Genomic DNA, 18,038 nt, shown 5'->3' on the forward strand with positions numbered 1-18,038 from the left:
CAGGATCGATGTGGCCTTTGCGGTAATATTGCTGACACACCGAGAGCGCCGACTGGTTGGCGGGACGCGTGTAAGCATAGCGAGCGGTGGTTTGGTTTGGTAAAGAGATATACTGAAGCAAAAAGAAAAAAAAACAGAAGTAAGCATGTACAGTCATGGCCGTAAATGTTGGCACCCCTGAAATGTTTCAAGAAAATGAAGTATTTCTCACAGTAAAGGATTGCAGTAACACATGTTTTGCTATACACATGTTTATTCCCTTTGTGTGTATTGGAATTAAACCAAAAAAGGGAGGAAAAAAGCAAATTGGACATAATGTCACCAAACTCCAAAAATGGGCCGGACAAAATTGGCACCCTTTCAAAATTGTGGAAAAATAAGATTGTTTCAAGCATATGATGCTCCTTTAAACTCACTTGGGGCAAGTAACAGGTGTGGGCAATATAAAAATCACACCTGAAAGCAGATAAAAAGGAGAGAAGTTCACTTGTGTGTGCCACACTAAGCATGGACAACAGAAAGAGGAGAGGAGAACTGTCTGAGGACTTGAGAACCAAAATTGTGGAAAAATATCAACAATCTCAAGGTTACAAGTCCATCTTCAGAGATCTAGATTTGCCTTTGTCCACAGTGCGCAACATTATCAAGAAGTTTGCTACCCATGGCACTGTAGCTAATCTCCCTGGGCGTAAGAGAAAAATTGATAAAAGGTGTCAACGCAGGATAGTCCAGATGGTGGATAAGCAGCCCCAAACAAGTTCCTAAGATATTCAAGTTGTCCTGCCGGCTCAGGGAGCATCAGTGTCCATGCGAACTATCCGTCAACATTTAAATGAAATGAAACTCTATGGCAGGAGACCCAGGAGGACCCCACTGCTGACACAGACATATAAAAGCAAGCCTACATTTTGCCAAAATGAACTTGAGTAAGCCAAAATCCTTCTGGGAAAATGTCTTGTGTACAGGCGAGACCAAGATAGAGCTTTTTGGTACAGCACATCATTCTACTGTTTACCGAAAACAGAATGTGGCCTACAAAGAAAAGAACACAGTACCTACAGTGAAATATGGTGGAGGTTCAATTATGATTTAGGGTTGTTTTGCTGCCTCTGGCACTGGGGGCCTTGAATGTGTGCAAGGCATCATGAAATCTGAGGATTACCAATGGATTTTGGGTCGCACTGTACAGCCCAGTGTCAGAAAGCTGGGTTTGCGTCCGAGATCTTGGGTCTTCATACAGAACAATGACCCCAAACACACGTCAAAAAGCACCAAGAAATGGATGGCAACATAGTGCTGGAGAGTTCTGAAGTGGCAGCAATGAGTCCAGATCTAAATCCCATTGAACATCTTAAAATTGCTGTTGGGAAAAGGCGCCTTCCAATAAGAGAGACCTGGAGCAGTTTGCAAAGGAAGAGTGGTCCAACATTCCGACTGAGAGGTGTAAGAAGCTTATTGATGGTTATAGGAAGTGACTGATTTCAGTTATTTTTTCAAAGGGTGTGCAACCAAATATTGGGTTATGGGTGCCAATTTTGTCCAGCCCATTTTTAGAGTTTGGTGTGACATTATGTAAAATTATTAGTTTTTTCCTCCCTTTTTTGTTTAATTCCAATACACACAAAGGGAATAAACATGTATAGCAAAACGTGTTACTGCAATCCTTTTCTGTGAGAAATACTTCAGACGGGGGTCTGGATGATGTATTTCCCACACTAGGCTTATAGTCGAGTCAATAACGACTCCTGTGTTTTGGGGGTGAAATTAGGGGCCTCGGCTTATACTCTAGTCTATACGGTAGTCTGTTGGGATCCTACTCTGCTCCCTCACATAACATAATTGCCACGAGGAAACGTAATTTAAGTCTTCCTAATTAGCAGCGTACAATAAATTATATATTTAATACCGTATCTTACCAGAGATAGTCGTGGTTCGAACTGGGCCGGGTTTACTCCCATTTTATACACGTAAAATGCCCATTTGATGTGATGATCTCTAAAGTAATATATTGATATCTGAACTAACCTACTTCTGTGAATAAGTTTAATCTTTTGAAATAACTTCCTAATACATCATTGATTTATATCTGACATGAAGTCATTGATATTCTCTCATTTTATTGATATTACAGTCTGTTTTTATTACTCTTTAATGTTTAATCAATTGTAACCAATAAATGTACATATTTTTATAATAACTGTGTTATGTTATTATATTGCAAAAGTTACTTCTACCACTACTTCAAACAACTCATATCTGGGAAAATAGTCAGGCCCATATATCGTGAATTGCATTGTTTGTATATTTAGGGCAATTCATAATGGTCATAATATTTTTCATTTTTTTTGTTGACCATCATTCATAAATGAGTTATTAACCCCCGACAAGTACTACTGATAAATGTATATTTAAAAAAAAGTCATCTTATTAAAAAAAAAAATAATTTGAAATTTTACTTAAAAAAAAAAATAATTTAAAGATGACCCCTAGTGGCGGCTATTTTCATTTATCTTTTTGCAGCCAGACTACTCTGTATTTTGCAGAATACTGGATTCCGGCTGTAAAGCATGTGTGTATCCAGTATAGGAGATCACCATTGCACCACTACAGCCTTCAGCTGTTCCTAAACTACAACTCCCATGATGGGAGTTGTAGTTTTACAACAGCTGGGGGTAAAGTCTTTGTAAAACTTTGTTTAACCCCTTAAGGACTCAGCCCATTTAAGTTTTCGGTTTTTTTCCTCCTCGCCTTCAAAAAATCATAACTTTTATATTTTCATCAACAGTCTAGTATGAGGGCTTGTTTTCTGTGCGACCAGTTGTCCGTTGTAATGCCATCACTCACTTTACCATAAAATGTATGGCGCAACCAAAAAAAAAAATACTATTTGTGTGGGGAAATGAAAAAGAAAACCGCAATTTTGCTAATTTTGGAAGGTTTCGTTTTCACGCTGTACAATTTACGGTAAAAATGAACTGTGTTCTTTATTCTTTGGGTCAATACGATTAAAATGATACCCATGATGACATACTTTTCTATTATTGTTGTTGCGCTTAAAAAAAACAAAAAAAAAGAAACTTTTTAACCAAATTAGTACGTTTAAAATCCCCCCCATTTAAGACCTGTAACTTTTTCATTTTTCCGTATAAGCGGCAGTATGAGGGCTCATTTTTTGTGCCATGATCTGTACTTTTTATTGATATCATATTTGCTTATATTAAACTTTTAATCCATTTTTTATTAAAAAAATTTGGAATAAAATGTTTTAAAAAAGCAGCTATTTATATATATATTTTTTTTATGTTCACGTCGTTCACCGTACGGTATCATTAACATTTTATTTTAAATAGTTCAGATACCGTATATACTCGAATATAAGCCGAGTTTTTCAGCACGATTTTTCGTGCTGAAGACACCCCCCCTCGGCTTATACTCGAGTGAACTCTCCACCCGCAGTGGTCTTCAACCTGCGGACCTCCAGAGGTTTCAAAACTACAACTCCCAGCAAGCCCGGGCAGCCATCGGCTGTCCGGGCTTGCTGGGAGTTGTAGTTTTGAAACCTCCGGAGGTCCGCAGGTTGAAGACCACTGCGGCCTTCGACATCATCCAGCCCCCTCTCACCCCCTTTAGTTCTGTACAGTACTCACCTCCGCTCGGCGCTTGTCCGGTGCTGCAGGACTGTCCGGTGAGGAGGTCGTCCGGTGGGATAGTGGTTCCGGGCTGCTATCTTCACCGGGGAGGCCTCTTCTAAGCGCTTCGGGCCCGGCCCCAGAATAGTCACGTTGCCTTGACAACGACGCAGAGGTACGTTCATTGCCAACGTACTTCTGCGTCATCGTCCAGGCAACGCCTCTATTCTGGGCCCGCAGCGCGGAGAAGAGGCGCCCCCAGTGAAGATAGCAGCCCGGAACCACTATCCCACCGGACGACCTCCCCACCGGACAGTCCTGCAGCACCGGACCAGCGCCGAGCTGAGGCGAGTACTGTACAGAACTAAAGGGGGGGCGAGAGGGGGCTGGATGATGTCGAAGGCCGCAGTGGTCTTCAACCTGCGGACCTACGGAGGTTTCAAAACTACAACTCCCAGCAAGCCCGGACAGCCGATGGCTGCCCGGGCTTGCTGGGAGTTGTAGTTTTGAAACCTCTGGAGGTCCGCAGGTTGAAGACCACTGCGGGCGGATGATGACAAGAGGATGATGAAGGGGGGGGGGGGTGGGATGATGACAAGGGGATGATGAAGGGGGGGTGTGGGATGATGACAAGGGGATGATGAAGGGGGGGGTGTGGGATGATGACAAGGGGATAATGACAGGTGATTATGATGAGGGTCTGGATGATGGCAGGCGGTGATGAGGATGTTAATGACGGGGGTCTGGATGATGACAGGGGGGATGATGTGTTTCCCACCCTAGGCTTATACTCGAGTAAATAATTTTTCCTGGGATTTTGGGTTGAAATTAGGGGTCTCTGCTTATACTCGGGTCGGCTTATACTCGAGCATATACGGTATTTACGCATGCGGCGATACCAAATATGTCAAGGATGTCCGCCATTACCGGGGGGTCCCTGGCTGCGATCGGCAAACAGGACCTGCCGCACATGATCCGGGCATCGCGCCGATGCTCGCAGTTATGCTTAGGACTTAAATGTACGTCCTGGTGCATTAAGTACCACCTCTCCAGGACGTACATTTACGTCCTGCGTCGTTAAGGGGTTAAGCTGTGTATTTTCCAACTGTGTGCCTCCAGCTCTTGCAAAACTACAGACAAAGGATGTGTGGGCATACTGGGAGTTATAAGGCAACATTGCTCTAACACAGTGCTTTACAAACACTGCAGCTCCAGCTGTTGCAAAACTACAACTCCAGGCATGCTTGAACTGCCAAAGCTTTCTCTCACTCCTGAATGACAAAGAAGCTGATCAAACATTCAGCAGTTTGTGAAAGCTGAATGACACATAGTGACAGCTTTGTTGAATAGCATCCAGCTTTACAAGGAACAGGTAGAAAATGTATGAATAAAACTACTGTGCAGTGATTTGAAGACTGCCAGGCTCCCAGATTCAGAGCAGCTGAGTCATCACAGTGAGGGAGAGAGACGGACACGCCCCTACAATAAGGAAAGGCCAAAAAGCAAGGGAGATACATATAAACGCTATTTGTTAGGGATATATAGGTCCTAGACACATGAAAATTATATGTACATGATCAGGATTAGAGATTTTTTACGAGAATAGTGGGAGAAAGACCGCTTTTGCAGTAATTTTTTCTCCCGCTATTCTCCCCGGCTCCCCTGACACCCATCACACTGCTGTGCCATAACGGCAGTGTGAAAGTAGCCTGACAGTTTTTAGGTTGCTGACAGTGTCAAGACAACAATGCTGTATACAGTCCACAAAATGTGGTGCTCAGATAATACATAGTGGGGGAGATTTAACAAAACCTGTCCCGAGGAAAAGTTGCTGAGTTGCCCCTAGCAACCAGATAGCTTCTTTCATTTTTGAAAAGGCCTCTGAAAAATGAAAGAAGCGATCTGATTGGTAGCTATGGCAACTTTTCCTCTGGACAGGATTTGATAAATCTCCCCCAGTATCCAATATTTCCTCACCTGCTCCACTGCATAGTAGAGGTGCTCGTAGACATCGCTCTGGGTGTAGACGGAGTAGGTCTTATCCGAATCGTCCGTGTAATCCTTCAGGAAGAGATGTTTAAAGGCCACAGTGTTCTCCTCCCTGAACTGTACGACCATCTGATTACTGAGACCAAACAGGATGAGCTGCAGGAGATAGGAGAGTCATGAGGGACGAGGACAGGCGGCAGCCATGTCTTATCATACACAGCAGGAGTACAACGCAGACTGCTCCATATCTACACTATGCACCTACAATCTGGGTTCATCCACCATGGGTACTAGCTGCCTCAGCTCACTGCGGGTAGACACTGGCCATCACTGATAAGGTCACCGACGTACTTTACAGGCTGACGGGTGATAAGGACATGACAGGAGGCGTTAGGGTAACAATACCTGAACGGTGACCAACATGATCTTGATAAGCTGCAGGGCCAACTTGTAAGGCTTCCTCCCCTTGGCTCTGTACTTGTCACAAGGGCTCATGAAGAAATACTTCAGCCGCCTCCGGAGCTGCACCTCCTCCGGGCTGGATCCTTCACACAACCTGGAGCCATAGCAGGGCGATTGAGACAGGAGGTGCTGGCGCTCAGCTACAAAACAGAATGGGAGACTGTAATAACCATGGACAGGCAGAAAATGCTAAATTGTATACAGTGGTTGGGGGAAGGGGTTTATTCTGAGGAAAAAAGGTAAAGCATCAATGCACAAGTTTCTGATGTAACCATGTACACCTACCATTTTGAGTCTGCAGATCTTTGCCTCCTATGGTCATAGACTACAAACTTTAAGGGGTATTCCATGAAAAATAAATAAATAAATAAAAAAAATTCTCTTTTTATTTTAGATCAACTGACTCCAGAAAGTTAAAGAGATTTGTAAATTACTTCTATTAAAAAAAATCTTAATCCTTCCAATAATTATCAGCTGCTGAAGTTGAGTTGTTCTTTTCTGTCTGGCAACAGTGCTCTCTGCTGACATCTCTGCTTGTCTCGGGAACTGCACAAAGTAGAAGAGGTTTGCTATGGGGATTTGTTTCTACTCCCGAGACAAGTGTCATCAGAGAGCACTTAGACAGAAGAGAACAACTCAACTTCAGCAGCTCATAAGTACTGAAAGGTTTAAGATTTACAAATCTGTTTAACTTCTGGAGCCAGTTAATACAAAGAAAAAAAGTTTTTTCCTGGATAACCCCTTTAAAGGGGTACTCGGCCCCTAGACATCTTATCCCCTATCCTCATGATCTCTGTGTAGCACTTGGCATTCGGGTAGAATGCTGGGAGTGGGTGGCAGGTGTCATGAGGTCATGGCCAATCCCCTCGTGATGTCATGCCACGCCCCCTCAATGCAAGTCTATGAGAAGGGGCGTGACATCTCAGACTTTCATTGGGGGGGCGTGGAGTGACATCACGAAGGGTGTGGCTGTGACCTCATGACACCCGCCGCCCGCTTCCAGCTTTCGGAAAAAAATGTTCCGAATGCTAGGGCAGCGGAGTACCCTTTTAATCTGACTTGATAGTCACCTTTTTTTGGGGCCCTACTCAACTTAAATTTTACTTAAAGAGCAAAAAAAGTAAGGAGCATGACTAAATAATCAGACCACATAGGAATCATTTGCAGTCCGTTACCATGGAGACACATAGCTCTACCTAGGATCTGTTTACAGAAAGAAAGAAAAAAAAATTACAAAAAGTTAGAAAATTGTTTATTTTCCCCCCCATTTTCACCGGACAGCTTCAGAGACATCAGATTGCCGCTTATCTCAGCCAAAAACATGCTTATTGCTTGGGACGCTGGGTGCCAAAGACCATGAGATGAATGCTTTTCTCATAACATCTATAACCTGATCTGTATTATAGTTCTGGATTTGGGAGTAAATAAACGTACAAATGTTCTAGACAAAAAGACTAAAGAAGAGGGAGAGCCAGACTGAGGGGCAGGTCAGAAGTGGGTCAGGACAGAACAATGGGCCATTGATATTGGCCTTTCAGGACGTGTAAAGCAATGTGCAGGGAATGGAGAGTGGAATATAAGCAAAAACAATGAAGCTGGATTCAATTCCAGATACCAGACCAATAAACAACGTGATACATGAAGTGGGAAAAAACATGGAAACCCAGCTGGGAAATGGGAAAAGCTCCACTGGATACAGTCGCATTAGGTGACAAAAAAAATTAAATAAAATAAACGTATGTGTGATATGACCTCTGATATGGTCAGTTTGTAAGCATTTGCACACTTTGTTTTGATACTGCCTCTTGCCACCCTGCTCTGGGACAGACCCAGTGTGGCCGTTCATCAACCCCTTAAAAAGAAAAAGGTCAGCTTGCTCCCCCCGCACTAACCAGCAGTACTGGCTGGTAGTGCGGGGACACTGATCAGTTTGATGCCTACCATGCCGGGATCCGCCCCGCCGTTTGGCCGAAATCTTCGTTTTTCCATATATGCTAATTAGGTGCTAACTGGCACAGGCGGGGTTACTGGCACTCTGATGTCAGCGCCGCTCACCCACAGTGCCGCCCAGCTCATCAATATTCCTCCCCTCCCTCTTCATTACAGAGCGGGGAGAAGAGGGAGAGGCGCAGGGAGGGGAGGACCATTGATGAGCTGGGGGGCATGAGCGGCACTGACATCCGAGTGCCAGTAACCCCGCCTGTGCCAGTTAGCCCCTAATTAGCATATACGGAAAAACTAAGATTTCGGCCGAACGGATCCGGGCACGGTAGGCATCAAACTGATCAGCGTCCCCCGCACTACCAGCCAGTGCCGCTGGTTAGTGCGGGGGGAGCAAGATGAGTTTTTCTTTAAGGACATATGCCGTAAATGTACAGCGCTGCATAGAGTCACTTAGCGCACAGCGCCATACATTAACAGCGAGGCTGTGACACGAGCGCAGGAGCTGAGCTTGCTTTATTCCCGGTGGCTGTCAGCAGTCACGGACCCCACGCGAAACACCCCCGCCCCCCATATTTGAAAAAAAATTTTTTGGGTTTACCATACATTTTAGGGTAAAATTAGTGATGACATTACAAAGTGCAAGAGGTCATGCAAAAAACAAGCCCTCATATGGGTCTGTGAATGGAAAAATAAAAGAGTTATGGAGGGAAAACATTTTTTTTTAATTGGCTGTGTTCTTAAAGGGGTTAAGTTATTCATTACAGTTGCACACTTAAAGGGGTACTCTGGAGGAAAAAAAAAATTCAAATCAACTAGTGACAGAAAGTTACAGATTTGCAAATTACTTCTATTTAAAAAAAAAATAATTAATCCTTCCAGTACTTAGCTGCTGTATGCTCCACAGGAAGTTGAGTTCTTTTACGTCTGACCACGGTGCTCTCTGCTGACACCTCTGTCTATGTCAGGAACTGTCCAGAGAAGGAAAGGTTTGCTATGGGGATTTACTCCTACTCTGGACAGTTCTTGACACTGGAAAGAGGTGTCAGCAGAGAGCACTGTGGTCAGACAGAAAAGAACAACTCAACTTCCTATGTAGCAAACAGCAGCTGATAAGTACTGGAAGGATTAAGATTATTTAATAGAAGTAATTTACAAATCTGTTTAACTTTCTGACACCAGTTGATTAAAAAAAATAATAATAATTCCACCGAGAGTACTCCTTTAACTTTGGCTGAGCGTGCATATTTTGTTCACATGGGAAATAAGCTACTGTCACACCACCACAGAAACAAAAAGATCAGGGACAAGCAATAAACCAAAACCTCAAAGTTGCTGATGGTTAAAGATCTAGAAAATTAAGTCTGTTTGCAGAAATTCCTCCTGTGACCTTTGCTATGTGTATAATAGAGATGAGCGAACTTACAGTAAATTTGATTCGTCACGAACTTCTCGGCTCGGCAGTTGATGACTTTTCCTGCGTAAATGAGTTCAGCTTTCCGGTGCTCCCGTGGGCTGGAAAAGGTGGATACAGTCCTAGGAGACACTTTCCTAGGACTGTATCCACCTTTTCCAGCCCACCGGAGCACCGGAAAGCTGAACTAATTTACGCAGGAAAAGTCATCAACTGCCGAGCCGAGAAGTTCGTGACGAATCAAATTTACTGTAAGTTCACTTATCTCTAGTGTATAGTATACGCCTTATGATACAAATTACTATATATCTCTAGTGTAAACCGCAATAGGGAAGCACCTGACTAGAACATATACTGACAAGAACGTGCCGACTCATCATTCGCGTCACCGTGAAAAGGATTGAAGGAATCCAGAACACAAGACATGGTCACCGCCTATGAGGACATCACTTAAAGTATAGAATGTGTCCTGTAATTATATGTAATTGTCCCAGTGACCAGAAACCTCCGCCACATAACACACTAGTCACCACCACAATATGGCCCCCAGTGGCTTCAGACTATTACCCTCAGTATCATAATGCACTGTACATATGAAAAGAGGATCCAAGTACATAACATATACACCAGTGTTTCCCAACCAGTGTGCCTCCAGCTGTTGCAAAACTACAACTCCCAGCATGCCCGGACAGCCTTCGGCTGTCCGGGCATGCTGGGAGTTGTAGTTTTGCAACAGCTGGAGGCACACTGGTTGGGAAACACTGGTGTAGACAGATGACAGGCTGCTACAAGAAGAGCAGTAAGGGATACTGGTCTATAAGGGAAGGAGACAGTAGGTGGAGGTTGTTTATATGGTCGTATAGTGGTGTCAGCGTTATGGTAGGTTTAAGGCTTTTCAAGTTGATTTCGGATGAAAGTTTGATGTGTTGCGATAAGTTCTAGAGTATGGGGGAAGCACAGGAGAAATCTTGTAAGGAGCGAACAAGAGGACGGGACACAGTAGGTTGTGAGGAACAGAGATCACCAAATGGGAAGGTATCAGAAGATCAGGTCAGAGATGTATGGAGGGGACGTGGACTGGAGACTAGATGAGGAGAGGTATAGGGACATCAGGTCAGAGACGTATGGAGGGGACATGTGGACTGGAGACTAGATGAGGGGAGGTATAGGGACATCAGGTCAGAGAAGTATGGAGGGGACGTGGACTGGAGACTAGATGAGGGCAGTATAGGGACATCAGGTCAGAGACGTATGGAGGGGACGTGTACTGGAGACTAGATGAGGAGAGGTATACTGACATCAGGTCAGAGACGTATGGAGGGGACATGTGGACTGGAGACTAGATGAGGGCGGTATAGGGACATCAGGTCAGAGACGTATGGAGGGGACGTGTACTGGAGACTAGATGAGGAGAGGTATAGTGACATCAGGTCAGAGACGTATGGAGGGGACGTGTACTGGAGACTAGATGAGGAGAGGTATAGTGACATCAGGTCAGAGACGTATGGAGGGGACGTGTACTGGAGACTAGATGAGGGGAGGTATAGGGACATCAGGTCAGAGACATATGGATGGGACATGTGGACCGGACACTAGATGAGGAGAGGTATAGGGGCATCAGGTCAGAGACGTATGGAGGGGACATATGGACTGGAGACTAGATGAGGGGCAGTACAGGGATGTCAGATGTATGGTCTGGAGACTAGATGAGGGGCGGTACAGGGATGTCAGAGATGTATGGAGGGGACATATGGACTGGAGACTAGATGAGGGGCGGTACAGGGACGTCAGAGATGTATGGTCTGGAGACTAGATGTATCAAATCAGAAAACACTAAGTCGGCTCTTTTATGCAATTTCCTGACAACCATTGAATTTAACAGGAGTTGTGTAAACAGTGTAGGACCTTATGTAACTCCGAAGTTACGTAAACAGCGTCGCTTGTGGTTCTACAACTTCCATTATCCATGACAGGAGTTACAGAAAAGACATGTAAAACAGCTCGGCTATTTTCAGAATCCCAACCACTCCCAGCAGACATGGTGCCTTCAGTCTTTAGATAGATGCAGGTCTCAGAGGCGGAACTCACAACTAGAAAACATATGGCCTATATCCTGTGGATACACCATATGGGAATACTGATGTAAATTATTTATATGGAGCCCAAAATAGTCATACAACTCCTTCCTGGGGTAGTAAAATAAAAAATTATATATATTTTTGAATAATAAATAATAATGTTATAAAATAAAAAAAATTGGGATGCAGAGAAGATGAAAAATTGTTAAGTCGTGAAGGCCAAAAATGATGTTCATTAAGGGGTTAAAGGATTTACTGTGTTATAATCCAATCTCTCTTAATAAACACTACAAATCATATTCAGATTCTAGTGGAAGATAAAAGGGCGGCTTCATCCTCACATATATTAGGACCCCCGAGGCCATGTTCTGATGGCAGAGACTCGTAGCCCACCTCGTGCTCCTTCCCTTGTGAGTCCAGAAAACAAAAGATACACTAATACTACATCATGGAAAAAAGCAGCAGAGTACAGAGGGTGTACAGGGGGTGTCCCTAATCCAGGACTCACAGTACCCTAGAAATACTTTTCTGATACACAGGTCACAACTTCTCATGTCCATGTGAGGAGTCAAGTATAACGTGATGAAGATGGTGGTCAATAGGTAAGCATTTGGCCAACGACTACCTTATGTATATGGCCAGCTTTATATAGCCTAAAGAGGTTATCCCAAGCCCTAGCTGATCGGGGGGGGAGGGGGGTCTGAACTCTGGAGTCCCCTCCAATCCTGAGAATTAGGAAGCAGCATGCATGCCTGGATATCGCTTCATTCACTGCCTATGGGACATTGGAAACATATGTGCTAGGCAATGTCCAGAAGTCCCATAGAGAATGAATGGAGTGAAGGCTGAGCATGCATGAGAGACCACCGACCTCAGTTCTTGTGATGAGTGGGGTCCCTATATTCAGATGCCCACAAAGTATGAATGGAGAGCCAAGCAAGTCGGCACATGTATGCTGGGATGCCATTCACTTGGTGGGACAACTTACCTTCCATTAACTTGGGGGATAACTTCATTCTCGTAATCAGAGGTCAGACACCCCCTGATCAGCTAGTTATCCCCTACTCCCAGGATAGGGGATAACTTTTATTCTTGGGACATGGCATATTCACAGAGTCCACTTTTCTACCTTTTTCAGTCTTGAAACATTTTTCCCAATGAACTAAAACCAGAATTCTGGATCCATTCCTCTAATACAGAATGTGACCAGGACCAAAAAAAGATCAAGAAAACCCCCGTCATGGGGATAAGGAAGGAATCTGCCGCCTAACCGTTCTGTGCGCATTCAGGTTTTGTCGTAAGAAGATTTTAAATTGAATACATTTTATTATGGGATAAAAATAAAACAGCAAGTACAGGTATTCCTCCTAATGCTGGTTTATACTATTGTCAGCACTATGCAGGATATGGATTTGGCAGAAGACCCATGAAAGCCTATGGGACCTGCGCCAAATCCGTATCCTGATCGCTGTAGACTCGGGCAACAAAAATGTAAACATATCCTGCCGCCAGAGCAGAACTGCCTTAAAGTTACAAAGGGTACTCCAGTGGAAAACTATTTCCCCCCTTTTTTTAATCAACTGGTGCCAGAAAGTTAAACAGATTTGTAAATTACTTCTATTAAAAATCTTAATCCTTCCAGTACTTATTAGCTGCTGAATACTACAGAGGAAATTATTTTCTTTTTTGGAACACAGAGCTCTCTGCTGAATCATGAGAACAGTGCTCTCTGGTGACATCTCTGTCCATTTTAGGAACTCCAGAGCAGCATATGTTTGCTATGGGGATTTTTTCCTACTCCGGACAGTTCTTAAAATGGACAGAGATGTCAGCAGAGAGCACTGTGCTCATGATTCAGCAGAGAGCTCTGTGTTCCAAAAAGAAAATAATTTCCTCTGTAGTATTCAGCAGCTAATAAGTACTGGAAGGATTAAGATTTTTTTAATAGAAATAATTTACAAATCTGTTTAACTTTCTGGCACCAGGGGTACTCCGCTGCTCAGCGTTTGAAACCAACTGTTCCCAATGCTGGCGCCGGGAGTTCGTGACGTCACAGCCCCGCCCCCTCATGACATCACACCCCCTCAATGCAAATCTATGGAAGGGGACTGTGACAACCCCATAGGCCAGTGATTCACAACCAGGGTGCCTCCAGCTGTTGCAAAACTACAACCCCCAGCATGCCCTGACAGCCTGAGCAGATATACCACACGGGGTGGTGCTGTTTTGTTTTTTAGTTGAATAAATTAGTTTTATTTCTATCCCTGCACAACCCCTTTAACTGTTTAAATGCCACAATGTGATGTTTTGGTGTGGTGAAGATCAGTTCTCCAGCGAGCCCGGGTCCTGTACTAGGACTTTGTGTAGGCCGTGAGCAATAGAACGCCCATCACATATGCCTTACATTTAACTATTTAAAAAGGATATTCTATCTCAAAAACCTATCCCGAATCCACAGGCTAGGGGGATACGTTTTAGATTGGCCAGGGGAGGGGAAAGCTTCTTCCATATATCTCTATGAAAGAACCGAAGTCAAGCCAAAAAAATTTTTTTTTTTTTTAAATCAACTGGTGCCAGAAAGTTAAACAGATTTGTAAATTACTTCAATTAAAAAATCTTTATCCTTCCAGTACTTATCAGCTGCTGTATACTACAGAGGAAGTTCTTTTCTTTTTGAATTTCCTTTCTGTCTGACCACAGTGCTCTCTGCTGAGACCTCTGTGCATTTTAGGAACTGTCCAGAGTAGGAGCAAATGCCCATAGCAAACCTCTCCTGCTCTGGACAGTTCCCGATATGGACAGAGGTGTCAGCAGAGAGCACTGGGGTCAGATAGAAAGGACATTCAAAAAGAGAAGAACTTCCTGGTAAGTACTGGAAGGATTAAGATTTTCTAATAGAAGTAATTTACCAATCTGTTTAACTTTCTGGCACCAGTTGATTTATAAGTGTTTTCCAGTGGAGTACCCCTTTAAGTACAACAGTTAATACCATGCACAAGCGGTACGGGTAAAAACCTACAAACTCACTGCACAAAAGCTGGAAAAAAAAATTATATTATATTTATTTATATTTATATATATATATATATATATATATATATATATATATATATACACACATATATATACATATATATACATATATATACACATATATATATATATATATATATATATATATATATATATATATATATATATATATATAATATAAATAAGCTGGTCTTTCTTTTTTGGCTCTTAAGTTTCCTACAAATTTGTCCTCGGGTCATGTTCACACTACAGACCTGCCCTACAAGGTTTAGCCCTATTAGTCACATACCAAAATAAGTGACTCGTCAATTAACACTGCATGGAGTGAATGGGGATGTGGAAAGCCCTAATTAACATACAAGGGGGGATAATTGAGGTCAGATTGTGATGCTTATTTTGAGGATTAAATCCAACCTGTGTGAACACGGCCTTAGGGGACTCAGCTAGATGATGTCCCAGGGGGCGGTGATATTAGACATGGCAACAATACTACTACTCTCTGGGATCCAGCTGTTGCAAAACTACAACTCCCAGCATTTATAGGGACCAGGCACTACCCTAGGCTTCCACCATGGGGCGCTACAACATAGGCTTCCTCCATGGGGCGCTACAACATAGGCTTCCTCCATGGGGCGCTACAACATAGGCTTCCTCCATGGGGCGCTACAACATAGGCTTCCTCCATGGGGCGCTACAACATAGGCTTCCTCCATGGGGCGCTACAACATAGGCTTCCTCCATGGGGCGCTACAACATACAGGTTTCTATAAGCCTCAGGCTGGGTATAACACAGTAACAGAGCAGATCCACCAGAGAGGGTTTACAACGCAACGCAAGCCTATGGATATAGCTGAATGCAGAGCAGTGCAACATAGCAAACTCAGCTCTGCGCACCTGCGTATACAGTGCTACATTTCCCCAGTATAATCCAATATAGGAGAGCAGACCTACAAGATGAGTGGTGCAGCATAGCAAACTCCGCTTTGCTGCGCCTAGGTTTACAGTGCTGCATTTCCCCTGTATAACCCAATATAGGAGAGCATATACAACCCTATAACTATACGCATAGCTGAATAAGGAGGAGTGGTGCTGCATAGCAAATTCAGCTCTGCTGCACCTGGGTATACAGTGCTGCATTTGCACAGTATAACCCAATGTAACTGAGCAGTCCTATTAATGAGGGACAATGCAACCTTAGGAATACAACTAAATGCAGAGCAGTGCAAGATAGCAAACTCAGCTCTGCATCACCTGGGCATACAGTTCTGCATTCCCACAGTATAACCCAATACAGTACAGTATAGGAGAGTATATACAACCCTATGACTATACACATAGTTGAAGATGAGTGGTGCTGTATAGCAAACTCAGCTCTGCCGCACCTGGGTATACAGTGCTGCATTTCCACAGTATAACCCAATGTAACAAAAGGAGCCCAACTAAAGAGGGGCACAATGTAACTATGGATACAGCCTAATGCAGAACAGTGCACTATAGCCAACTCTGCTCTGCTGTGTTTACAGTGCTGCATTTCCCCAATGTAACAGAGCAGCCATACAACCCTACGACTACACAGCTGAATACAGATGAATGGTGCAACACAACAAACTCCGCTCTGCTGCACCGGGCCGTACTGTTGCATTATGGGGGGTCCATGGAGGGCAGTACCTGCCGCTGCCGCCACCGCTCCGGGCTTGGGGTTGTCACTGAGGCTGCGGCTCCTGCGCATCGCGGCCATCATGTCTCAGCGCGGGGTGTCACTCCGGTGAGTGCGTGTCATCTGCTGGAGGATGCGCTCAGTATCCGGGATCCCCCGCAGCCTCCGTCCCATGAGTTCTCCCTCTGTCTAAGATCTCTATCAGCTGACCCGCACTAAGCCGGTCATGTGACAAACACAGCGGCAACGCCCACCTATGACGCGCTCGCCCATCTATCGCGTTAAAACGCCCCGCCTACCTATTTTGTCACGTCCGAGTCTCCGTAGTTACGATTTTCCCGCGGCCGTTGCGTCACTTGCTTAAACCCCGCCCACCAGCCGTCTGTCGGAACGAGAAAGGAATAGGCGGATATGACGTCAGGACAGTAAACCTCATGTCTCTGTCACGCCCCGCCCACTCTTAGCTCCAGTTGTAGGAGCGATTGGTGTGCATAGGCCCCGCCCCTTTTCCCTGTGATTGACACGTGACTGTAGATAATTACTGGTACTGAGGTCATCCAGGCTGGTGACAGCTGTGATGGATGTCCTCCCTTATATAGTCATTAACCAGTTAATGGGCTATTTGCTAGTTGTAAAAGTTTTACTGCATTTATTATTTATTATTTATTTTTATTAATCATTCACATTACAGTGGAGTGGTTGGACCTGTTCACACCATCAGATTCCACTTAATAAAAACGTATCCTTTATCCCAGTGAGCACCAACTGGGGTGCCTCTAGTTGTTGCAAAACTACAACTCCCAGCATGCCCGGACAGCCTTTGGCTGTCCGGGCTTGCTGGGAGTTGTAGTTTTACAACAGCTGGGGGCACCTTGGTTGGGAAACACTGCCATAGACTTACATTAGGGGGGAGATTCATCAAAACCCATCCAGAGGAAAAGTTGCTGAGTTGCCCAAAGCAACCAATCAGTTCGCTTCTTTCATTTTTGAAAAGGCCTCTGAGAAATGAAAGAAGCGATCTGATTGGTTGCTATGGGAAACTCAGCAACTTTTCCTCATGACAGGTTTTGCTAAAACCTGCCTGACAGGACAGCAAGGGTACAGGGGTGCAACTCCTGTACTGGGCCACCACAAACTCCCCCTCAACAACAGCCGTCCTCTGCACCCAGTCCTAGAGGGCGGATGAACATAAGGTGGCTGCTGAGGCCATGAAAAACAAAACAGTTCCTGGGGCAGTGCACCAATGTCCTTCACAGGGCTGACGAACTGGGAAAGAGTCCATGTGGAATTGCAAACAACGTCCTTACATGCTCCAATTGTTTTTAGGGTTTGACAACTGATATAATGAGATGAAAACATAATACTTGTTTCAGATCGCGCTGCCTGAGGCTCTCTACCCAAATGCCTGTGCTCATGGGGCTCTTCGGCTTTTAGCTACTTCTCCCCATAACATTTTACTAGCAAATACACAATTTTTTCCTTTTTCGTTTTGACAACACGTAAGAATGTTGCCTATATTCACAGTAGCTCTGTCACTGTACGTGTTACTTACACCTCCAGGAGAACTCTCTGGCCACAAGAGTACACTGTACACGATGGACAGGAAACAATAAACATTAGACATGTGATGATGGATGTGGACTGACCATATAGACTAGTTAGCTACAGTTCTGACTAATTACAGTGACCCCCCGACCTACGATGGCCCCGACATACAATAATTTCAACATGCGATGGGCTCTCAGAGGCCATCGCATGTTGAAGGCAGCATCAACATACGATGCTTTTGTATGTCGGGGCCATCGCATAAACGGCTATCCGGCAGCGCAGACTGC

General features: G+C 44.3%; 2 protein-coding genes across 5 annotated transcripts in view; one reads left to right on the top strand and one right to left on the bottom strand.

Annotated features, from left to right (window-relative positions):
• Window positions 1-16,639, bottom strand: part of MCOLN1 (mucolipin TRP cation channel 1) — a 36,461-nt gene extending 19,822 nt beyond the window's left edge. The window contains exons 1-4 of one of the 2 annotated variants that reach the window (XM_056570816.1): window positions 16,503-16,639; window positions 6,024-6,220; window positions 5,607-5,774; window positions 1-112 (exon numbers count right to left, since the gene is read on the bottom strand). The exon at window positions 1-112 is cut by the window's left edge and continues 39 nt beyond it. In XM_056570816.1, the coding sequence (XP_056426791.1) occupies window positions 1-112; window positions 5,607-5,774; window positions 6,024-6,113 (370 nt within the window). In that variant the 5' untranslated portion in view covers window positions 6,114-6,220; window positions 16,503-16,639. Of the gene's footprint in view, window positions 113-5,606; window positions 5,775-6,023; window positions 6,221-16,214; window positions 16,459-16,502 lie in introns of those variants that run through there. The other variant, XM_056570815.1, reaches the window with a different exon arrangement.
• Window positions 1-18,038, top strand: part of PGLYRP2 (peptidoglycan recognition protein 2) — a 99,311-nt gene that overhangs the window by 27,013 nt on the left and 54,260 nt on the right. Inside the window, exon 1 of one of the 3 annotated variants that reach the window (XM_056570819.1) lies at window positions 16,558-16,619. The exons of 1 other annotated variant lie outside the window; for it this stretch is intronic. The gene's annotated coding sequence lies outside the window, so the exon portion shown is untranslated. Of the gene's footprint in view, window positions 1-16,557; window positions 16,640-18,038 lie in introns of those variants that run through there. One more of the 3 variants, XM_056570822.1, reaches the window with a different exon arrangement.

This window comes from Hyla sarda, chromosome 4, assembly GCF_029499605.1.
Source record: "Hyla sarda isolate aHylSar1 chromosome 4, aHylSar1.hap1, whole genome shotgun sequence".
In the NCBI taxonomy this organism is placed as follows: domain Eukaryota; kingdom Metazoa; phylum Chordata; class Amphibia; order Anura; family Hylidae; genus Hyla; species Hyla sarda.